The 25,790-nt window shown below is 30.1% G+C and overlaps 3 protein-coding genes across 3 annotated transcripts in view; 2 read left to right on the top strand and 1 right to left on the bottom strand.

Moving 5' to 3' along the window:
• Positions 1–25,790, top strand: part of LOC106473946 (guanine nucleotide exchange factor VAV2-like) — a 106,517-nt gene that overhangs the window by 24,657 nt on the left and 56,070 nt on the right. The window lies entirely within an intron of this gene.
• Positions 28–25,790, bottom strand: part of LOC111083065 — a 27,500-nt gene continuing 1,737 nt past the window's right edge. The window contains exon 2 of the mRNA XM_022379299.1: positions 28–1,174. Coding sequence (XP_022235007.1) covers positions 1,148–1,174 — 27 coding nt within the window. The 3' untranslated portion in view covers positions 28–1,147. The remainder of the gene's footprint in view (positions 1,175–25,790) is intronic.
• On the top strand, positions 13,341–22,339 carry LOC111083067 (8-oxo-dGDP phosphatase NUDT18-like). Its single transcript, XM_022379304.1, has 4 exons — positions 13,341–13,635; positions 14,523–14,710; positions 19,985–20,119; positions 22,255–22,339. Exons 2-4 carry the CDS (start codon positions 14,630–14,632, stop codon positions 22,312–22,314), a joined length of 276 nt encoding a protein of 91 aa, XP_022235012.1. The 5' UTR covers positions 13,341–13,635; positions 14,523–14,629; the 3' UTR covers positions 22,315–22,339.

Below are 25,790 nucleotides of genomic sequence, written 5' to 3'. Positions count from 1 at the left end.
TTCTAAAGTTTTAGATTGATTAATGAGAGTGCTTAATATTATTATTTGTGAAAATATGAAACAATTTAGTTAGCTTCAAAATGTGCCTCTTAGTTTATTTTATTGGTTGTATTATCAAAGGATAAGGAGAAATTACAAATCCCGTAAAAGCTGAAGTTGTGGAGAATTGACTAAAAGAAAATTGTTTCAACATAGAAGTTTTTTGGTGTATTTTTATACACAATTTTTGACATGGCATGATCTTTGAATAAATTGTGAAAAATTTATTTTATTTCTACTAGAATGTTTCAGAGAAGCTGCAACTGATTCTATGTTACCATAATTAGAGGATTGGAGAGAAATACTTTTGCTTGGTTTATAAACATATTAATAACCTTTAGCAGAAAGAAAATTATAAACCAGGTTTACAAACCTGGAAAGTATCTGTGAATTATTTCCAACACTACTTATTTGAGGACAAGTTTACCCTTATCAATAAAATAGTTTGTGATCTCTTCAAATTCCAAAGTTCATTTAACAAAGTGTTTAAAAATCTCCAGGAGTTTAATATTGCTGTAGTTTGTCATTTTAGAATGATACAAATGTTGTGTATTATTTTAATTGCCCTGCAATGCAAATATCTTCTAGTATCATAGGCTTTTGTCGTGACAGTCACTAGCATCAGTCTATAGTGATACAACATGGTGTTCCAAAAGAATAGTGATAAATGTAAATAGTCCAGAGAACAAGTTTAAGGTGTGCAGGCTATAAATGCTAACATTGAACCTGTTGGAAAATAAACTCAATTCAACGGGAAGATCACTGTGGCAGACATTTACTTTCTATAATGAAGAATCTAAAAAGTTTGGGTCTTAGTGTGATTTACCAAAGCAATATGTTAATACTCATTACATTAAGTGGGAAGGTGCAAGATGCTACAGGGAACAGATGGAGTGATACCACCCAAATTGATTCAGCCAGAGTAACTACAGGGAACAGATGGAGTGATACTACCCAAATTGATTCAGCCAGAGTAACTACAAGGAACAGATGCAGTAATACTACCCAAATTGATTCAGCCAGAGTAACTACAGGGAACAGATGCAGTAATACTACCCAAATTGATTCAGCCAGAGTAACTACAAGGAACTGATGCAGTGGATGCTTCTCAAATTGATTCATCCAGAGTTACTATATAACTTTTGTAGTATACATTGGAACAGTTCTTAATTTGGCCCTAAAGAAGTCAAATATTAAATCTGCATTTGTATGGTTTTTGACCTTTTGAGTTAAGACAGATCACAAATGTAAAACAGTTGAATTGACTGTGAAATGGAACCATTATTCTAGTATTCAATCCATTAATATCATAAGAGGGTTGTGTAATATCACATATAGCACATTTATAAATCCTTATAATGATCAAGATAGGTATGTGTCAGATATTTAAACTAGTTTATTTCTGAGAGAGAAATATATTGGAATTGAAACAGCATTCACTTCTCTTAGGTTGGGCTTAAATGATAATTATATTACCTTCCTATTCCTACGAGGATGAAATTATCGGTGATCAAACTCTGTAAACTTTATGAGGATGGTGAAATGGTTATATGACTATGGACTACTTTGTATGCTGCAAAAAGTCCCCAATAATGGTTGATTAGTCTCTTAAGCCTTTCAAGCAATGTGCTGTTGCTAGTGGTAGGGCAAATAGGATTTTAGGTTGTATCTACAGAAATATTGAATATAAATCTAAAGAGGTTATAATTTTATTGTATAGGTCATTGGTTAGGCCACATTTAGAGTATTGTGTTCAGTTTTGGGTGCCTTACCTCAGGAAGGAAGTTGAATTTTTGAAAAGGGTTAGAAGAGGGTTACCAGAATGGTGTCTGGGATGGAGGGATTGTAATATGAGGAGAGGTTGAGATCTCTAAAATTGTATTCTCTTGAAAAAGTAAGAGTTAAAGTGGATTTGAATTAGGTGTTTCAGATTGTAAAGGGAATAGACAGTGTTGATGCATCATTCTTTTTTTCATACTTAAGAGTGAAAATAGTAGGACTAGGGGATACAAATATAAATTTTGTCAGGGTAGGAGTCATCTTCAGCTAAGACAGTTTTATTTTTCTAACAGGGTGGTTGGCCTTTGTGGAATGAGTGAAATACCTGTAAAGACAAATAATGAAATAATGTAAGGGAAAAAAAAACAATATATATATATATATACTTGCATACATGGAGATTAGCTGATTAAAAAAACAAGTACATAACAACACAGCTCCTATTGGTGATAGTGTCAAAGGAACATAAGAACCACTTGTATTTTGCTTGTATTAGATTTAATGTTTTATACAATGATATTAAGGAAACATCTATATTTCAATATAGATAAATATAAGTCCATGTGTTTTCTAAATGTATGCATATTTCACTCCAGAAATATGTAACCAGAAAATACGCTGATTTCTTGCATATGATGTTGAATGGTACTTCACTGGAATTACAACTTTCATTTATGAATTATTACTTGTAATGACATGAGAGACATTTATAATTTTACATCCACAGTAAACATTAAATTGTTGTAGCTTTCAGCATTTTAAATTTGAGGACCTATTTGAAAATATAATCAAAGTGTGTAACTTAGAAGTATTACAGTTTTTGTAGATTTTTGTCTAATTTTATTACCATGTATTTGTGCACAAATTTATTTAATGCTTTAACATAACTACATGTATGCATTTTCTATTAACTTTAAATACATGAACAGCAAATGTAGTGAAACATTTTATGCCTAAGTTCCATTTGGAGTGAAATTTATTTTGTATTGTTTATATATATTTATCTGTGATAAAAATAAGAAATTTATTTGTATTGTGAAAGCAAAAAATTAAAAAAATCTAGAACCTTTCAATTCTAAACCCTTCTTTCAGTCACAATGAGGATACAATGGTGCCATTTGAATTTCCCATGAGCCCACGCAGAACTCGTGAAGAAGATATATATGAAGATCTTTGCTACGTCACTTTAAGGCTTAATGAGGTATTCCACAGTAGCAAAACAGTGTTACTGCGCAGCCAGCATGTGATGTTGCATGATTGTTTGCCTTATGTAGACATCACATAGCTTGCTTTTCTCAGATACCCATAACAAAGAATGTGCTGATGTTCTGCCTAATATGTTTTTTATAGTTTATGTTAACCTTCAAGCTCTAGATAGCTAGATATGCATGTACTTAGTGCAGAGCATTTTTGAGCATGAAATCAGATTCTGAGTCTGTTGTTTTTTGTGTGAATATTTTCTACGTTGTTATTAGGATTTAAAAATCTGCAAAATAAAAGAAAGCAGAACCCACACAACATGAAAACAAAAAAGAAATAGTGCTTTCCTCCAGTAATTGTTATGTGATTGCGACAAAAACTAACGTTTCTCTTTGTAACATTACCCTGCATGATACAGTTATGTTTGCCTGCTTAGGTAATTTATAATAGTGGCAACTGTGAAGCTTCATTGCATGTGGCCAGCATGAAGCCCTAACTGCAATGTTTTTTGTTGGTTAGTGAAAGCCAGTATGGAGAACTTGATGAGTATGATGAGTACTACTCATCATTAACACAAGATGATGGTGATATATATGAAGATCTGTGTTCTTTTCAGAGAAATGGGCCATCTCAGGTATTGTCTTTGACACATTTAAACTTTATATTACATTTTATTAATGATTTTATTCACCATGAATATTTATCACAATTTGTAAATACTTTCTTATTTGTTTGCTGTTAGTCACTCTGCAATCTTGTTTAATTTGAGCATGTGTTAAAAAGTTTGTAGCAAGAATATAAAGCCTATAGCTTAAACTATCAATTCTGATTGATTTAACTTAAGCTCATTCATCTCTGAAAACACACTGACTTATTTAACCCTTTCTTTGCCAGTAAAGACTCAGCCATTAGAGTAGAGCTAGACAACTAGTGGAATTCACTAATTGATCAGTCATCATGTTCATTAATTAATAACATTCAACTGATCAATTATTCTCACATCAGACTACTCTTTCTGTTTCAGCTTTTTCTTCTTTTAAAGACAATTTCAAACTACCTTTCATTGTAATCTGTTAGACATCTTCAGGTACAACAATTAAAGATTAAATTACTTTTTAATTGTAAAGTGCTGTACATGGAAATGTATCATACATGCTGTATTACAAAACAAGTAACATGTTGAAAATATGATTAATACTGTTCCATAGGTTTCTCCCTAAAATTTTCACGAAACTACTAAAACTTCTGAATTTTTGTTGAGGAAAATAAAGAGTACTTTGTTACATTAATTATAAATCATGAAAATACTGTACATAACACTAACTAGTAAAGTTTCTGTTATGTACAGCAAAATACAAGTTATATTTACTTAGTGCTGGGGATTTAGTTTAAGATTTTATACAAACATAACTAGATTGAGGCATGTAGTGATGAATGGAACATACACAACTACATCTAAATGTTCAAGCACATGGGTACTTTAGATACATCTTCACTGTACAAAGAGACAATAAATTTAATTTTTTAATAAGTTTTTAATAACTGCACTTGTGAGAGGTATAGGAGAATATGATTGTCGTGGGTATAAATTTAGTTTAAGATTTTATACAAACATAACTAGATTGAGGCATGTAGTGATGAATGGAACATACACAACTACATCTAAATGTTCAAGCACATGGGTACTTTAGATACATCTTCACTGTACAAAGAGACAATAAACTTATTTTTTTTAATAAGTTTTTAATAACTGCACTTGTGAGAGGTATAGGAGAATATGATTGTCGTGGGTATAAATTTAGTCATTATTTTGTACACAATGTAAAGTGAGCCAAAAATACTTATTATTTTGAATCAACAGTTATTTTAGTAAGTCATGATATTAATCGATTAAGCTCAGCAAACTTGAATTACTCACAAATAATAATGGAAAACTATAATGATAATATTTTGATTCCTTGGATATTTGGACTATTAGAAATCAGTAATTTTGATTATTTTCATGACATTAATTAATGTAATCATAATTTTTTAGTAATCGGTGATCTTACTTAACAGTAATTGATGTTCATAGGTAGTCAATTAATCAAGTTTTAATCATCCAGCTGTACATAAGAATATGAATTTTGGGGTAATATGAGTGAAATAAATACCTAAAAAACATTTGAAGTATTATCAATTGAAAATCATGTACAAAATTAATAACATTTCAGTAGTTTACAGAAGTCTTTTTTTTTTTTTTTTTTCATTTTTATTGAACAGGTTCTGAATATTTCTTAGGGCTATTTGGATGTCTGTTTCAAAATTTTAGGTTGACGTTGTTTTTATTAGACAGATTCAAAATTTTTCTTAGAGATGTTTAAGTATCTCAATCCAAGATTTTAAGCCTAATCCAAAAATTTCAGTAATGTAATTTCTTTGTTCTGAAAATAGACATATTTCCTTTAAAAAAAATTTAGTCTTTTAAGTGAAATGTAAACAATATATAAATTTTTTATAATAAATAATTGTTTTTTTCAGATTCTGATTTAATGAACCCGTAAAGTGGTTTTAAACTTTTGCTAAGTAAATTTTTGTTATTGAAGCAGGAATAGTACATCTTTTAATAATTCTTACCTTGAAGCGAAATTCTTCTGGAGTATTAGTTAATTATAAATTATTATTTAAACATTGACCTAAACATGTTAATAGAACACCATTCTAAAGACCATATATTTTAATGGCTGAGAAAGCAGTGAGTACAATTTTTTTTTAAATAGTGATTTTTTTATTTCAAATCCTCTATGTAACCTAGCCTTCTTTTTTATCTTATAAAAACTCTTATGCAAATAAAAATATTTTTGGAACTTTAAGGTAAAGCATCTTTTGTTCATTAAAATCTTTTGTCTAATTTGTGTAAGTTTATTATATTTAATGCTACATACAAACTAACTGGTTCCTATGTTTCTAATTCTGAACATGGGAGTGAATTTACTCCTCTTGTATATGTTAAAACTATTATATGTATGACTAATTGTATGATGTATTTTTATCTAGATGAGAAAAATTCTAAAAACTTCTGTTCATATACAGATGTTGGAATTCAAAGCATAGCATGTGTGTGATTATTAATTCATGAACTGTAAAAGTTAAAATTATCCAAACGAAACTTTATAAGTTTAACATGAAAATAGCAAAATAAAATAGCTTATGGTAAAATAAAATAAAAAAAACCTGTCCAGAGAGAGACAACTATAAAGTAAACTTTATTTTTAGAGGACAAGAGTGAAGTTAAAGAAATTTTATTTAAGGAAATACCTGTAGTATTGTTGATAAAAAAATATAATGTGCTTAACAACAATGTTGTAAAGTGATGGTAACTGATTTGCTATTATTCAGATTCCAGTTCCAACTTCAGCACCTTTAGAAAAACGTGATTACTGTATCAAAGAACTTGTTGAAACAGAAAAGAATTATATTGAAGCTTTAAACATGATCATTAAGGTAATTGTATTTAGGTTTTTTGTAAGTTTTATTAGAAATTTGTTAATTCTTCCATTAAACTCTGCAGGTTAATTGAAATGTTAAGGTTCAGTATCTTTTTTTTTTCAGTAACTGTTTTTTGAAATGCAAAACTACACGAATCTTAAAGTGAGACCAGTACGTGGTTAACTTTTTTATATACATGCCCCAAAAAACTAGATAGGAATTCAGCTTTTTTTATGTTATTTTAGCAAAGTCTGGTAGGAATACAGTCATGAAGAAACCAATTTTTTTTTATTGATGTAATGTAGAGCTTCAAATGTAACAAAAAGGATCTTGTTTTGGTTATTATAATGCATGTAAGAAATCTGTTCTGTATAAGTCATAAAGTTCAGCTTAAATAAGTGTGAGGGTTTATTGCACTCAAAATTGGGATTTGGGACCTGTGGTGGGCACAGCACAGATAGCTGATTGTGTAGCTTTGTGCTCAACAACAAATAAAGAAATTGATGTTTCCATGCTGATAGTTTCTGCTTTATAATAAAATATTCTTACTGAAAAAAAAATGATAATGTGATTGATGAAAAGAAAAATTTATTACAACAGAAGGTATACACTTTATGTATTTTACTTTACAGAAAAATAATTTAAGTGTATAGATTTGATAAGTTAAATTAGTGTAAATGTTATCTTGTTTGTCTTTTCTATAAAGGTGAAATCAAATATTTTCTAATAAGATATCTTGTGTAGGATTATTTTTGTAAATTATTTTATTGAATGGATAAGTTACAGTCATGAAGAATAAGTAACTATAAAAGAAAAACTAATTATGCATCTGTTAAACCAAACATGAAATACTTATTAAATACATAATTACACATTTTTTTTTTAAATAACTTAATACTAGAGGTAGACCAATCGTCAGAGTCCAATTGATTTAAAAATCACTGGAGCCAAACAATAAAAAAACTTAGAACTCAGAAGTGAAGTGATTCTTGGACAGTAATACATATTTCTATGACAAAAGGAGTATAAACTATCTCTAGAGGGGATTAACAAATTCATTTCAGGATTAAACATTATAATATTCATTGCAACACAAATGAAGTGGTAAACACAGGCCTGATAAATAGTCAAAAGTCCATATTCCTTAAATTTATTTGAAACTGATGCTCTATTAGCTTCAAGACCCTCTTTTGTAACAACCAGATCAGTCTTAATGCATTAAAATGTGAGCCCTCGAACACTTAAGTCATTTGGCTGTAGAAGATGGCATAATAAACTTGATAAAGGACTCCGAGCAAAAAAACCCTCTTACACCGAGTCATAATATAACTACTCTGGCAAGTTTTTTTTAGATACTTTTAATATGTTCATCCCATCTGAGGTTATTCTGAATGATAACTTCAAACATTTTTATTGAATCAACTCTGGATAGTATATTGCCCATAAAACTTAAATCATCATTTACCTGTTCCCTTGACATAATCATATATTGTGACTTGCAAATATTTAAAACAAAGCAGTAGCAACAAGCGAAGTATCAATAGAAAACAACTCAATGTTTGCTATTTTAGGTAATGTTTTAAATTAAAATTATGAATTAACTTGGTGGTTTGAGAGAGAAAATATATATTTCATAGGTCTTTCATTTTCATTTATCAAACTGGTTTTTTTCTTAATAATATTTAACTTTCATATTCTTAAGTACCATTAATCAACCAGTAGTTTTAGTGTTTGACTTAAGAATCTTGAATATTGTTAATGACCAATGATGATGAAGTAAGGTGATTAGATCAGTAAACGTGACCTGTTAAATTTTAAGCACCTGCATCTAGGCTTACTTACCTATTTAGTTTAACATAAGCTCTCTCTAACTTGAGCTAACCGAATAACCAGTTTACCATTTTGAATTTTATCTAGTTATTAGTTAAGATGAAGTTAGATATTAGAATTGGATTGAAAATAGTAGATTTGTTACATTTTTCAGTACATGGATGCTTTTGTTAAGTATTATGAAAATACCAGTACACTACTGTGGTCTTAAATTTTTGTTGAAGAAATGCATTTCTCACTTTAAAGTTTTAAAATTAGGAAAGCATTAAGTATCTATGTTTTTTTTTTTAGATTGAAGTTAAATTGAGGATACTTTGTCTTATGATACAACCTGTTTGACCCTTTTAAACAAAAATAAAATATTTTACAGTTATACTAAGATAGCTTTAGTAATCTCTTTCAATATTCCTGTAAGATTTATCATAGACAGAGTTGCTTTTATTCCATGGTTTTTAGAATCTGAGATAATATATAATTTTGGCAAACAATTTGAGTATTTAAGTTATTTGTGCAGTCCAATGTTTGCTTTGTAATGAGTGAATTATGTTTTAAAACAGCATTTTATGAGACCACTGAAAAGCGCACTGAAAGAAGAAGAACGAAAAATAATATTTCTGAACATTAAGGTAAGTGTACAAAATGTAGACCGTTACTTATTTGATGAGAATATTAATGTGCAATGTACTACAGTAAGTAATTGACTTCCTTTTCTTTTTTCTAGTTAATAGAATCAACTTTGCTGTAAGCCTTTTGCATTTTAGGATGTGTAATATGTCTAGGCCGGTGAAAAAGTTGATTCATAGATTCAAGGGCTTTTAACATATTAAGGTAGTAGCCAAGCTGGAAATGGAAGGTTCAGCGCATCAAGGTGGTAGTGTAAATGTCAGTACATTGTACACATGTATAAAACAGTTATTGAATTCAAAAAGTTTTGGAGAGCTTAATACATCCGAGCAATAGTAAGTGTGAGTACATCGATTCAGTGGAAAGATGGTTAATAAATGTACAGTTTTGAAAGGATAAAAACATCAAGACAGGGGTTAAGACACTGATACATGTAGGTCTCAGAAAAAGTGTTGATATATGCAAACATTGAGAGGCTAAATACAGCTTAGTAATAATGAAAGGAAGAGTACATTCAGGTTGAAATGAATGAGTTACTATATTTGGGTAGTAACAATGTGATTAATGTATCTAGACTTAATTAAAATGTTAATACATTCAAACACAAATGGAAGGGTGTGTGTGTATATATATCTAGGTAGTGGTGAAAATGTCATTACATTCAGATATTAAAAAGGACAGTGGTGAAAGGGTTAATACACTTGGACAGGAGTAAAACTCGATAAATATGGACATAAAAGGGATTCTGATACATATGGAAAGTAGTGAAAAGGCTAACACACATAGACAGTGGTGAAACTCAATTAATTCAGACAATAAAAGGGATTGCTGATACATGTAGATGGTAGTGAAACTCAGTAACTTTGGACATTAAAGGGGATTGCTGATACATATGTATAGTAATGAAAGGGTTAATACACTTAGACAGTAATGAAACTCCATACATAAAGAAATTGATTAGTACATTTAGATAGTTGTGATGCCTTTAAATAATACAGAAAAGTGTTAATGCAATCAAGTACTTTTGAATGACTTAAATATGTCCAGGGACTATTGGTTATTACATCCCACTGTTACTAAAAAAGGTTAATTTATTCAGGCAATAGTGAGTAGGTTTATACATCTAGGCAGTAAGTAATAAAGGATTAATACCTTAGTGAGAAAGTCACAGATGAGTTAAGAAACAACAACGTATTGTCATTTAAATAGACTTAAATATCTGAAGAAACCATTGTAGATGTAACTGTTTGCTTAAACAATTTTAACGTAGGAGCAGCTATTAGACTTTTTAGGGTTTTGTCATTTTGGATTAAAATTATAGAAAGTGAATAAAATTTTTGGGGTTTGTAAGCACTTGATCTATGATATTTTTCCCGGTGCCTCTTTGAAACTGTATTAACTGTTCTAGATCATCTGGTTCTCAGGAAAAAATATCAAAACCACTAAGCTTTCAAAATGTGAAGTGGTGTCTAAGGCATGTCTCATAAGCTGTGGCATATCAATAACTTGAGTAGTGTGTGTACCATATGGTATTTGGTTTGATCATTTTTGTGGGTTTATTTTGTAAACAGTAAAAAGTATGTAATGAAAATCAGTGGGGCATTAAAAAAACAAAAACACTGAGGCTAAGGACATTTTGTCATAGAACAGTTGGTTTGTGGTACCAAAAATATTTTGCAGTGTTTTGCCATCATGAGGTTTGTGGGAAAAATAGTGTATTATCCATGATGACACTCAATCATGTTTCTATTAAAGAAAAAATATATCAGATATAGTTGTTGTGTTTAAATGATTTGGTGATAATATGAAAATAAAAAAAAGGATACAATTTCTTCATTTCTTTTTAAGGGTCATTTTGATACTTTTTTGTTTTTAATAGGATATACCATTATCAATTTCATGAAGTTGAGAATTTCACATCTTAGCACAAGTAACTTTGTCTTATTCCCTTGCAGTTCCTTGGGTGTTCTTAAGCTTTCAGTGTTGTTATTCCAGTCTACTCACTATTTCCAAGTCAGTGTTTAAAAATATAATTAAACTATTATTTTCTCCAAATTGTTAAACACAAAAATACTCTGTACAAATAAAATAAAAATAATTGCATAATCTCCACAGAGAATACTGTATATGCTGTTGGAAACATGATTGTTTTTAACCTAATTAGATTACCAAAATGTCAGTCATTACCTAGGATTCTCACCGTTAGTATCCTGTTGAGATCTACCATCTTGGGTTGTTATACATTAGATGTCTAACAATAAAATTTCTGTAACATTCAACAGCCTAATGACTTACCTTCCTTACCAGATGTTCTGGCTTCATTCTTAGCACATGTCTCAGTTTAGTGTATTTTATGATTTCTTTCATGCAGCCAAAATACTAATGTTTAATGTTATAAATAACTAGAATACATAATGAATTGATTAAATTTAATACTGTAAGCTGCTACTAGTAGTTCAAGAAATTTATTGTTATATATTAAATCTATCTAATATTTTCAGAATTTTCCATGTAATGATAAAATTGGTTCAGTTATTGTGTAATGAAAGATTCTTGTAAAGTAAAAATAAATCTGTTTGAAATCAGTAAGTGTAAAAAAAAATAAATGTATCATTTTACATTATGAAAACACCAAGATCCTTTTCTTCCATAACACTGGTAAAATTATTTCCCATCTAAGTTATGGTAATGCACATGCACTGCCTTGCATTTGTCGTGATTAAAAGCAATCTGCTATTTATTCACCCAGCTTTCCAAATAAACCAAATCTCTTTCTAAAGAAGCAGAATCCTCCTCACAGCTAGCAACTCCCAAGACCTTAACATCATCAGCAAATTTAAATGATTTATTAACCAACCCTTCATCTGGGTCATTATTGTAAATCAAAAAGAGCAAAGATTCTAACCCTGAGTCTTGAGGTATCCCACTCAGTTGTGACATTAATCTAGTTTGAGTGAACTTCATTTATAATAACCCTCTGCAATTTTTTCTCATCCAGCCACTTTTCTGTGTAATAAGCTAACTTATCCCATGTATCTTTATAAATCATTTTTAATGAGCTTTTTATGTTTTACTTTACAATTTATTTGATGGATACTAACATTTACAAATTTGCTACTAAGTGCTAGCAAGTGTGGTTTCAGCAAGTGAGAATGCTTCTTTTATCCAAAAATAACTTGACTGTCTTGGGGAATGAGCCAAAATGTGGAAGATAAATTTTAGGTTCTTTCTAAATGTCAATACCCCAAATTTATAAATCCATGATGTTGAGAAGTATGGAGCTGTGAACTTGGGGTATTGGCATTTAGAAAGGATGTATTCCTTGGATGAGGTCAACATTGCAGTTATAGACAAAATAAAGTATTTAGGTGTGATTGTTGATAAATCTATAAATCTTTCATGAGTTTTGAGCTATTGTGAAGAGAACAAATAGTTCTTGATTCTGTTTATAGGAATTTGAAATTTAAGAAGTATGTTTAAACTAAAATCATAGATACAGAGCATCTGGTCAATTTGATTATTGTAACCAAGCAGCCAACTATTACAGTGTTTCTGCAAGCAAATAAATGTTTTGAGTTGTAGAAACCCATTTACTTGGAAAAAATGGAGTTCTTAAACATTTTTACCCAAAACATAAAATCATAATAATTTTGAATTTTCTCAAGTATTACTTACTAACTGAGTAAGATTTGAATGTTTCCGATATTACATTGGTTTGTCCATGACGTTATCCTTGCTTTTCTTGCATAAGGTCCTACTTGTTGTATAGTACACAATTTTATAGATAGATGGCACCACATTCATGTCAAATTGCTATGTGGTGAATGTTGTAAAATGAGAAATCATTTTCATCTAAAATGCCACTTGTGAAAAATTGTATGGATTTATAGTGTCAAACTGAAGACAAATGTAGACAAAAGATTTTAATTTTTTTAAAGAATATATATATATTGGTGAATAAGATTAAATGCATAGCAAGAGAGTAATTTTTGTTTACAACCCCAGGACATATTATAAAATTATTATTTTCATTTCCAAAATTAAAGTTTCTGCATTTATCCATAAAAAGTGTGCTAATAGTAGTACTGCAATAGTTGTCAGGTTTACAAAGGTCTCGCAAATATTTTTTTTTACTCTTCTACGTGCTTATTCAAATTATTTTTCATAAATCAGGCAAGTTTTTTCAGAATACAAATACATCAAGATTATAATTTTTAATAAATATATTATATCATTTTTAATAAATTTGAGATCACTTACTGAGTTTATATATTAAGCTCAAGGTAGTGCATTTTGGATTCTTATAATTTGGATCACATGCTTAATATATATGGGAATCTATTCAGTAGTAGTGGGACTGAAGAAAAGAATCTTGGCATGGTGGTGAGTAAGTTGCTCAAGCCATTGAGGCAGTGCTCTATTGCTGACAGTAAAGCTAATAGAATATTAGGGTGTATTTATATTATTATATACCTATTGATTACAAGTCATAAATTAATTATCTCTGTATAATTCACTAGTTGGGCCTCACTTGCATTACTGTGTACAGCTTTGGTTTTCTTATCTAAGAAAGGATATATTGTCTTATTGGAAAAGGTTTAGAGGAAAGCTACCAGGATGATTCCAACAATAGAAGGATTACCTTACAGGGATAGATTATGATCTATTAACTTGTTTTCTCTTGAAATAACAAAGGTAAGAGTTGATCTTATAGAAAAATAAAAAATATATAGATATGATATAAAAATAGTATTTTACTTACAGAAGTGACATAACCTGTAAAAAGTAATCTTGAAATTTTAAACTATTTCATCCAGTAGTTATTTTTCTACAGTGCAATAAAACAAATCAAATACTAATGTTTAATAATTTCTAACACCATGTATAACAACCTATACACAACAAGAAATTATTTGGTCATTCAAAGCTGTCTTAGCACACCAACCCCTTGAAAAATTACATATTTAAGCACACCCTCTAATTTTTGGGAAATCATTAATGCCCCTCTTTAAACTCCTACATAGTGCTGGTCTCCACGATGGCTGATGAAACTTTATTCCTTTAGTCAGCCACCCCTTTAGAAAACTTAAACTGTCTTAAGTGGAGCTTAATTTGTCTTATCCACCACTATACAAAGATCCTTTTCTTTAGTCCACTATATTGAGTTTGTTCCCATCAATTCCATGCACTTGTTGTATGGTGTATATATGTGTGTGTGTGTGTATGTTTGTGATCTAGTGGTTGGTGACAGTGTAATTATCCAAGTAATTAAAATAGTGAAAAATAGATACAATATTTCGAAAAATAAATATCTTTGCTTACTTAACTGTAACTATAGAATGATCACAAAGAAATTGTTGTTTTGTCTCATAAGATTGATATTGTAAATTTATAAATATAGTAATAATTGTAAAACGTGTTTTGCTTTTACTTGATACTGTATATTGATATAGAAATGTTTAAGAATTAAAAAAAATATATACATCTTTTACTATTACGAAGTTGATTGTTTGTATATGTTTTAAAAGTACATGTACAATGCATTTTCCATGAGAATATTCAACGATTTCAATTAATTCCAGCTGCAAAAGGAGTGGAATCTTCTGTGTCAGATTATAAGCCTGTAATAAAAAAGTCTGTAACATACATTGTTGCTGTTGTTCTTGTGAATGAAAATGATGAAGTTTTGATGATGCAAGAAGCTAAACGTTCTTGTGCTGGGACATGGTATCTCCCTGCAGGCAGAATGGAGCCTGGAGAAGATATTCTTGTGAGCAATTACCATTTTATTTATATAGAATTTGTAATAGAAAAAAATAATAATATATATATATATATATATATATATATGTATATATATGCACATATGAATTTAGCACAAGGGGTGTACTGTGCATGAATTATGTGTTGTCCTCTTATTGGTGGAGGGATGTAATCTGTTTTTGTTTTTTTAATTTTGCACAAAGCTATACGAGGGAAGGCAGCTAGTCATCACCACCCAATGCCAACTCTTAGGCCACTCTTTTACCAACAAATAGCAGGATCGACCATCATGTTATAACGCCCCCATGTCAAAAAGGACGAGCATGCTTGTTGGGATATAATGTATGCCGATTACATCATAGACAGATGCAGTCCACATTATTACATTTAGGAGTGGGAGTTTTGTTTACAGGCTTAAGGCACTTACAAAAAAAATGCTTTTTGGGATTGTTGCTTTGATGGACCCATTGGTCCCCATTTGCCCAAATGTTATATTGGAATTTTAAGTTCACATAGGGCATTTTAATTGGATGGTTTTTACATAGGAGAGGTATAAAGTGATTAATCTTAAAATTCTTACTTGGACAAGTGCTTGCTTACAATTTACTAATAGGAATATCAAAATAAATCTAGTCATAGTTTCATCTGTTTTACATTTACAAATTCATACAGTTTAACATGCAATAGACATACTGTTTAACATAGTAATGAACCAATTAAGTAAAGCAGGGATCATCCAGTACTTCAGAGAACTTAACTGCCTATAGAAAAGAGGCCAGATTTGTGATTTTTTTTAAATATGAGGCAAATTAATGAAAAGGCAATGTACTGAGAATTGTATAAGTAAAACTGATTTTACAATGATTTCTGTCAAAGGAATACTGGCAGAAATCTACAAAGGCAGGAACTAATTTTTTGGGGGAACAAGAAATGAGTGATGAAGCCATACTGGGAGGTCCAGGGGCATGCATGAACAATTTAGTAATTTTCACTGAAAATTGTGCATTTTTATTGTAGATGGGACTGTTTTTTTTTTACACCTTTTAAATGTTTTATATTAGATGCATTTTAATGTATGAATTTGTACCCCATTTTTATGCACATGTATCACTCATCGAGTTTATGTAACACAGAGTTCTGCAGTTAGTAGGCTTACCAAAATGGTCTTAACTTGATAAATACTGTAAAATATTCATTTTAGAAGAGGAACCTTTCTCTAGTTGATAAGTTAACAAAGTTTGAATTAAATCTTCTACTACAACCTTTTGGTCGTTAATGGATTTTACTTGCTAATTACCAGAGAGAATCACTTCTTTATTGTGAGGATTAAAATTAATTCAGAGTAACGTTCTTGCAATTAAATATATTTTTTGGGATTATTCATTTGATTAGTTTTCTTCCTGTTTGGAAGTATTGACATACTAATATTTTAATAGTTTTCAGCACCAAAAGCCTTTGACTAGGTAAAGAGTACAGTTTGTTTTTATGCAACTCTATCATGATCTTCAAAATAGGAATGAAACACTTTAATACAAAATATGTGTTACAAAATGTGCTAATTTACCTGCATATTGTCATGGTTTGTTTATATGCATTGTCATTGGTAATATAGCAGTTATGAATTTTGACTTGCTTAAAAAAATTTGCATCATAATTAGTGCTACAGAAAGCCAATTTGTGTCATTGTACTGTATATGTGCCATCAAATAAAGTTACCAGTACACGTAATAATGCCAGTTGTATCGCTGCCAAAACCACATAAATTGTTTCTTAAGTAACAGCACTACTACATTATAAATAAGTAGTCCACTAATGCTGTAATTGCTTTATTTTTACTTGTGTTTATAGGAAGGCTTTTTTAAATTGTATATGTATTTATTTACTTAAATGTAATACACGCCATTGTCTTATTTCATGTTAGTTTGACTACTAAGAAGCTGAAAAGAAGTTGTTTTTTACATATTATGTATTTAGTGATATAATTACATCAGTTTCAACCCTTTTTTAAGCTTTCATATAAACTTAGATAATTAACAAAATTTAATTTTTTTTTCTACTGTCCACTGATTCATTAATGAAAAATAAAATTAAAAATGTTTAATTAACAATTTAAATTCATTGTACAATGAAGTGAAGAAACAAGTAATCAACTGAATTTAACACTAATGTTCTGATAATTTCACAAAATTTGTGGTGAGAATGGAAAGTTGAAACAAAATCAGTAAAAATGTTTAGTCAAGTAAATATTTTAAGTTTTACAGTTTTTTTTAACTCTCCGAGATGTCTTCCTAAATTTTTTATTTTGAATTGTCAAAATTCTTGACTATTTATTTCAAAACTTGTCGTGGACTTCATTACGTTGTTATATGAACTTGAATTATTAAAAGTTTTTTGCATTCAGTGTAACATTTGTAAGTAGTATTATTATGGAATTTTGATCTTGATCACATTTGTCTTCATTGCTGAAAACCTATTCTATACCCAAAGGACCAAAACGTGGATAAGTCTTTCCACATCAACTTAACCTACGGGCCATGTCTCACGCACTCAGTTTTCCTCATTTTTTGCTATGTTAATAACAATTCTGTATAATGTGTAACATGGATACTCTATGTTATGTTGGATTCAAACTTAGTAAATGTCTCTATATTTAGGTAAAAAAAATATTTACAAACATAGATTATCCATGTTTAAAAGACTTTATTTAGTCTGTAGCTTGTTTGTAGAACTTTGAATATTTTAATTCATCTTCTATACCCAAGTGCTGTATCAGGACCAAAAAATGTAAACATATTTACATTCACTTGTTAAGTATAGCTATCTGAAAAGTTTAAAATAAAATTATAGAATTATGCATATTCCAAGTGATCAGATCCCCTGTTGGAAACAATGTTAGGAAGCCGTAATTTGAATACAGTAGTTGTGAACCAAGTTTATATTGTGATGAAGTCACATGATCTGGTGAATAGTTTGGCTGAAAGAGCATTGGTATTGCTGTGGAATAATAGGGGGTGGGGCTAAATTCTAACATTTTAGATGTATGTACATAAGATCACATATACTTTTAGATCAGTGATTCCCCTCTCTTTTCCAAATAAGGACAAGCTAGTTCAGATCCCAAAATTTCATGAACCACTTTGTACAATGTTAACTTTTTAAAATACTTTTATATTGTATTGTAAAACAATATACTTCAGTAGATATATTTTAAACTATCTTACAGACTTGCTGAAACATCTCGGTAGACCTGTAGTTAGGAACCATTGCTTTAAATAATTCAAAATTCATATAGATCTCTGATATACATAAAGGTCTATTTGAATTAAAAATATGTAATAAATATTCAGTTTCGTCAAAATGTTTTATCCAAAAAAATTTTTTAAAAAGCTAGTAGGCTGAAGCTTCACCCTCTCACCCAGTCCCATATCTCGCTACACTCACTAAGAGATTAGAACTGGACAATTAGTGGAATTCAATAATTGATTAATTGTCAGGCTCATTAAACAACTACATTCTACTAATTAATTATTCTCACATGAGGTTTAGAAATTTGTGATTTGAAAATTATATCTTTCTTAATAATTGACTTTCAGTATGATGTTCAAAACTTGTACAGTTTTTATCAAGGTACAGATATGCAAAAAATCAGCAACATTTGAGACGGTGAGGTGTGGACATATATAGGTTGAATTTAAGTGGAATGACCCATACAGTATGTATGGAACCAATAAACGTCAGAAAAATTATGCTTTTAAAACATTATGGATTTTTGGAACTTTCTGGTGTGCTGCATTGGATATTTTGGCATTTACATGGACAGCGGGAGTACCTTAGAATACTTTGGAACTGGCTTGATTTGGTATACTTAACTAGCTCATTTGACTGTGTTGGTTACTTTAAGCTTACTTATTTTTTTTTGGTCTCCAGTTATCATTAATTATGCCTCCCTTAAGGAGGGAGACATTTTTTCCCCCATCAATTACAGTTGTTTGTCAGTTCTTTATTTTTGATTTGACCATTTTGAAACTTTGAGAGCATATACCTTACCTTGGTCAAATATGCCCAGATGTCTTTTTTTATTTTGATCGCCATTATGGTTTTAACGTTACAAAAACATATTTTGGCCTGCAGTTTCTTTTTATTTTCATCAGTTCAAATGAGAGTAGACACAAAGATATTTTGTAACAACTCTCACAGCCTGAAGCTGATGTATATGAGATTAATGCTTTCTTGCATACAGAGGTCAAAGGTAAAAAAAAAAGTTCCTAAGTTAAGGCTTTAAACCTGCATTTCTTTTATATTTTAACCACTCTTTTCAAAGGTTATCTTTTAACAGACCCCATAGGCTGAATCAGACAGATTCAGGAAACATGCCTTGCTTTTCCTTTTAAGAGGTTTAAAGTAAAAAAAAGAAAATCACATTGTATGTGATAAAGAGCTCTGAACCTGTAAACATTGTCTGGTTGTTATTACATGTATTTTTATTCATGCAGTAAATGAAACTGTATATACTTGTACCATTTTTACAGAATAGGTCTTATTAGACAAAATATTACCAGCAAAGTTTTGTCATTGTAAATAAATTATACAATGTAGAAACTGACTGTCTATTGTATTATAAGGTCACAATGAAAATGCTCCAATATATCTTCTGACAGAGAAGTCTCAAGTTGATACTGTTTTAAGTGTGTATCCTTATGAAGTATATATGTTGTACTTTATAGCCTCTTCCCTTGTCTTGAATACTATTCTTTCTTGAAACCTAATGTATTCTGGGGATCTTATAGAATGAGGTGGATGAAGAGAAACATATTTCATTTGCTTAAAGATGTTGGACTCTATAGTTTATGATTGTTTCAGGGACCATGAATATTACTTGAAGGAAATTTACAACGAGTAGATATTTCATAAATTTTACAATAAGTTTCATTTAATTTATTCGGTACAAAATTAGGTGTTGATTTCACCAGTTTTATTTGGAACATGTGCAGTGAATTAATACTTGTTCTCTTTAATAAAACATTTAATATTTTGAAGCAATCAGTGATTCTTTTTTTTTTTGTGATTTTACAAATATGGAGCATGTGATGAGAAGGAATCTAAATTGAGAAATTCATCTGGTTTTTATCTTGTATCAACCTCACAGTACAGCTCACACTAAGGAATTTTTAGTAAGGTAGTCATATATATTCATGAAACAAATTTCTTATTTGGTTAAGACAGTGTGCCCAAGACACATATTTACACTTTAACATGAGTCGCGTGTGTTTCTAATCTGCAGGATGCTGCTAAGAGAGAAGTGTTGGAAGAAACGGGTCTCGAATTTGAACCAACTACCTTGCTGATGGTTGAAAGTGCTCAAGGTCATTGGTATCGATTTGTTGTAACAGGGAATGTTACAGGTAATCTACATTATGTATGTAATGCTTTTGATTGCATCTATTACTCACAACCTTCTTTTCCACACAAAATTAGTAAGAACTTTCTATTTACCCATTACTATACTTGCTGGACCATATATGTTTTGTTTTTTTCCATTAAAAACTTGAGTATATATTTCAGATATTTAACAGCAGGCACACGGTATTAATCAGATGTAACCCACCAGGTTTGATTTTAAACCTAGTCACAGTACTGTAGTTTATAGTATAAATGCATTTGTAACCAAAGTATAGAGCACATAGCTTTTATGTTGTTCCTGAATGTTTTTAAATACTGAGATACTTATTTTTAGCTTATTCATTTAGAAAGAAAGAAAAGTAAGCATTATTTGTATTAATTAACCACATAATAATAATAACAAAATTTAGAGAACTAAGATAAGTGTATAGTAGGTTCACATTATGCACATGATAGACTACACCTATCACCAGGTGATTATTAAAACCTTAATTATTGTGTTTTATGATCTTTGCCATGTTGATTATGTCACTCTCATTTGTTTATCTTATCAAATTATTAACATTCCATGATTTAGAAAAAATAATTATGAACAGCATGACATAAATAAAAAAAAGTATAGTCAACTTATTGGAGGAGAGGCAGAAATATATTTCTTAAATATGTTAATGATTGCTTATTTGGCAAAATTACAATAATGTTTACATATATTGGATACCTGATGGAAAAATTACATAATATTTTTTATAAAACAGTTTGTGTTCTTTACTGCAATGTGAAGAGATGAACAAATTTGGAATAAATATTTCTCTCAATATCAGGTGCACTTTAAGCAGTCTTGATAGGTACTGTTAACTAAAGTGTTATTGGAATTACTTTGCATTTTTGCTAATCAGTGGTGGTGGACACATTTGAAATTACTGGAGGTGCAAATAGGGGACCAATGCCCTAAAATTACGACAGGAGGGCAATAATACTGGGTAACACATTTTTTGATTTATATATAATTCAACAACATTAATGTAGGACTAATACGTGTTGATTGTATATTTAATCCATTTTTAATCATAGCATTAAAACATTTTTTGGTACAACAAAATTATTAGGGGGTTCTATTGCACCCTTTTACACCCAGTGTTTGCCATTGCTATTTGTCATACAATATGTTTGTATATAGTTGTAAAAGTTAAAGATGCAATTGTCATTAAAGAGAAATACTTTACTTTTGTGGAACTTTAATAAGAATTAACTGATATAGGTAGGATAATGAATAACCAATAGTAGTTAACCAAAACAAGCAATTTTTGGGATAAACTACAACTTGATGGAATTGCTTCCATTTGTTTGATATCAATATCTAAATAGTTTTCACCTTATTTTAATGTTTGAAAGAAGAAATATATGGCAATATGCACTACCGGCACTTGTGTTTAAAATGTTTTAAATTATAATAAATAATTTAAAACAACGTTTTATATTTACACAATAAAAACTTTATTGAAGCTGTACGGCTTCCCCTTTAAAATATCTCTCTACAAGTACATGTTTCGACATGATCTACGTGATAACGTTTTTATTGTGTAAATATAACACATTGTTTTTAATTATTTATTATAATTTAAAAAAATATATGGCAATTGGAATTGCAAAATTAAGCCTACTTTGAGGAAAACGTTTACATTCTGTGTATGTATAGAATTCCTAGCTTAAAGTAATAAAATGTGCAGTCAGAGTTGAATAGGAGACTTTGATTTTTTACATCCTTTCAAAAAGTGAGATAAGTTATTTGGTTTGTTTACATGCTAATCACAAGATCTAAAGTTGAGCTGTGGATAGTGTCAAAGAACAGTATCTGAATCTGATTTATCAAAAAATATATTTATGACATTAAAAAACTGTATTATACCTTATTTCAATACAGCCATTTCCCCAAAGGTTTATGACTGAAGTAAAACCAGCGGGTATGTGTGCTTTGTGCAAGTCATGCTGATATGTAGGTGCTTAAATGTATACAAAGGTTTGGCTTCAGGTTTTGATGGAGTAATTTTCAGTCTTTGAGTTTTGTTTTCAATACATATATACTTCAGTCCTCACAACTTTTTGTCACTGTCCCATGCATTATTGAAATTTTCATTGATATTGTTTTTTTAGGAGGTGAACTTAAGACAGTCTCTCGAGCTGATTCTGAATCATTGCAAGCCACATGGATAGATGATCTTAAGCAGCTAGACCTGAGAGCATTAGACATCCTCCCGTTGATTGAAAAAGCTCGTGAATATTCCAAAAGACCAAACGAAGCATGGCATGAGCCTCTTCTTCCTTCCATTCATCCCCATGATTCACTGTTACTTCGTACTCTGTTTTTCATACGTAAACGAGAAAAGTAAGTATTTGGGTGTAGCACTACAGTAATTTATTTTCTTAATTTTTGAGCTGTAAGCTAAAACTTTTATAATTCATTTTCATCCATTGGAAACCAGTAGGTCTAACATTTGTAACAAAAATCACATAAAATGCAGATTTTATTTCACATTCCTAGTCATTTGTCTATTTTGGATTTCAAATCAGAGGTGTGTTAAAATAAAATTCTGAAACAGTACTACCTCCTTTCCCCCATAACTATCTCAACCTTTGTTTACCCTTTAGACATTGGTAAACATTTTAAAAGCTCGCCAGTCTATTTTTTCCGTCATTGTAGCAACATGCTGATAATGTGACCATCCTTCACCAATCCCATTGTGCCCTCTATACTAGTGCAGGTAGCTCCCTCTACCCTTGTGGCACAATCCCTGCTTTCTGAATTGGCAATTCTCTGAATTCATTTATAATTTTCCTGCCATATGTAGACAGTGGTTATGACACTAGGCCTCAGTCTCAGGTTTCACAGTGTCTGCTGGGGAAGCACAGACTTTCATTTGTGGGGAGTTTGTGTCTTATGTTCTGCCGGCAATTTTTTCCTTTCAAGATAGGTATTGTTCATTTTCCCAGGTGATCTGTGGTAAGTTTTTCAGTGTGTATTTCTCACTCCCCATGGATATATGATGTTCATTGAGTTTATGTGAGCTTGAGTGTATGGATCTAATTTCTGCACTCGATAATTTACATCATTCATGTCTTCTCTGGTCAATTTGTGGCAGTTCAATTTTATGTTTTTTACCATCTAAGTTATTTTAGTTTACCACTTGCATTTAGAGTTTGTTTCTTGCATTAATTTGGTTTAATATTTTACAGTTTTCACTGTTAATTTTATTTAGTTAAAAGTTCCTTTTTTTGTATTTTTACTACTAGTCACTTCTAATTTGGGATAAGTTTGAGTCAACTTATGTGTTTATTAACTGGGTGCCTTTTTATTCTCATGTTCTTTAAGGTAAGTTTTCTTTTTGTGTCCTTTGTCTTATAGTTTCTTTGAGTCAACTTCTACATTCTATGTTTTAGGTCGATTTTCTTAGTTTTGCAATGTATTACTTTTAAGCTCTTTGTGGACTACATGTTTCTAAGTTTTTGTTAGTTCATTAGTTCTGTGTATTTTTTTCAATTTATGTGGTTTGTATCTTTTTTTGGCTCCACTTCATGACAGTTCTGTTAATTTTACGGGTATGCTTTTGCACATCATCTTCACTCGTTGGGTCTTCAGACTTGCATTTCATGGATGACAGGCTTCTGCTCTCATCTATAGGTGATTGATTATATTGATTAATAGATTAAATTGCCCAGCTCTTGCTGAAAGTCCTTCTTTGAGTAATTACAAACCTAATTAAGAAAACTAAAATACTTTTCAATAAACAGTGACAAAAGAAGAACTTTTCTTAAAGCTTAACACACATAACTTCTATTGAATAAATGTTAATTATAAATTCGTAATAATGTCACAATCTTTACTTATATAGATGTTTAAAATGAAAATGGTAATAATGGTTAAATTTAAAAATAACATACTAGTAAGCCAAAAGAAAAAATAAGAGAGCTTTATGATCTTAGATATGTTTAACTCTTTAAAAAATTGTGTCAGCTGAGTCCATCACACAAAAAATGGAACATGAAAATTAATCCTAAAGCAAATTTTGCAAATAAGTCTGATGATAAATAGATAAAAATTGAAAACAAATGAATGTAAATTCTTAAGATTCTATTTTCTGGCTTTCCATAAAAAAAGTGAAGAATAAAAAGAGGGGTTGGGGGGTGTAACAAGTATTATCAAGACTGATCACTTGAGCACATGATTATCATGGATATGCATGACAAGCAAAGAGAGGGAATAAACATCAAATTTTGTGTATTAAGACTAAATTAATATATCTATAATCCTTATCAGGGGATTTCAAATGTGTGGCATTCTGTTCAATTTTATTTATAAAAAAAAAGACTTTCAGAAAAGAAGTTTAGGAACTTTAAACCATGTCTACTAAAATAAAAACTGACATTTGGTTCTTTTGTTATTAATAAGATCCAGGCAATGTTTGATTCTTGGTTTCTGTGTTATGTATTTCCATGTAAAAGGAATGAGGAATTTGTAAGATATCACACAAGTAGTATTGAATAGTGTGGCATGGTATTGTTGTTTTGTTACAATAGATTCATGGTTTTGTTGTTTTGTTACAACAGATTCATGGCCATGAATCTATTGAAACAAAACAACAATACCATGAATCTATTGGAACAAAACAACAATATATTGTTGTTTTGTTCCAATAGATTCATGGTATTGTTTTTTTGTTCCAATAGATTCATGGTATTGTTATTTTGTTCCAATAGATTCATGGTATTGTTGTTTTGTTACAATAGATTCATGGTATTGTTGTTTTGTTACAATAGATTCATGGTATTGTTGTTTTGTTACAATAGATTCATGGTATTGTTGTTTTGTTACAATAGATTCATGGTATTGTTGTTTTGTTACAATAGAATCTTGGTTTCTAGGACTGATGGTGAGTAACTTTACTGAGAAAGTTTTTATAAAATTTCAAAGTTATCAGATCTTTACTGTTGTTCTTTATCTTCTATGGATTACTTTGTGCATTCCACTGATGGACACGTAGTGACGAGAATGTCTCACTAATACTTCTAACATTTCTCCTTTTTTATTCTACACTTTTCTGAACAGAACTTCCTCTTCTTTCTCTCTTTTTTTTTTTTTTTTACCCAATTGTCCGTGCATATTGTTATTTTTACATGAATATGTTTTAAAACTATTTTAAATTTTTCACTAATTTTGTGGGTTGTATTTTTATTTGTTATTAATTATCTGAGCACCTTTAGTTAGTTATTAATTATCTGAAAAACTCTAGGAACATCAGTTTATTTATATTATAATTTTATGTCAAAAGCCCCTTCCCAGCTGTAAGTCTAGGGGCTTATAATGGTGAAAGTCAGGTTTGATACCCATGATGTGCAGACCACAGATAGAATATTGTGTAGCTTTGTGTTTAAAAACAAGAAAAGTGACCACAAGTCTCTATCTCTTGAAGATTTGTTTTTATTATATATAGCCATCAGAATTTTAAAATATAATTTTTTTTCACCAGTTATCAAAATAAAAGACTTTTACTTATAGTCCTTAATTGTATAAATATATACTATGTTGTTGTTGGGCTTAGGATTCTTCTACAGTAGGTGTCTGTGACTTGTTGGTGATAAGTTCAATGATAAATGAACAGTACGCACTTCACATGTTTTTGAAATATATATAT

Source organism: Limulus polyphemus, unplaced genomic scaffold (assembly GCF_000517525.1).
Source record: "Limulus polyphemus unplaced genomic scaffold, Limulus_polyphemus-2.1.2 Scaffold135, whole genome shotgun sequence".
Taxonomy (NCBI): domain Eukaryota; kingdom Metazoa; phylum Arthropoda; class Merostomata; order Xiphosura; family Limulidae; genus Limulus; species Limulus polyphemus.
The sequence above is the reverse complement of the archived record's forward strand: the minus strand, read 5'-3'. Positions and strand labels throughout refer to the sequence as shown.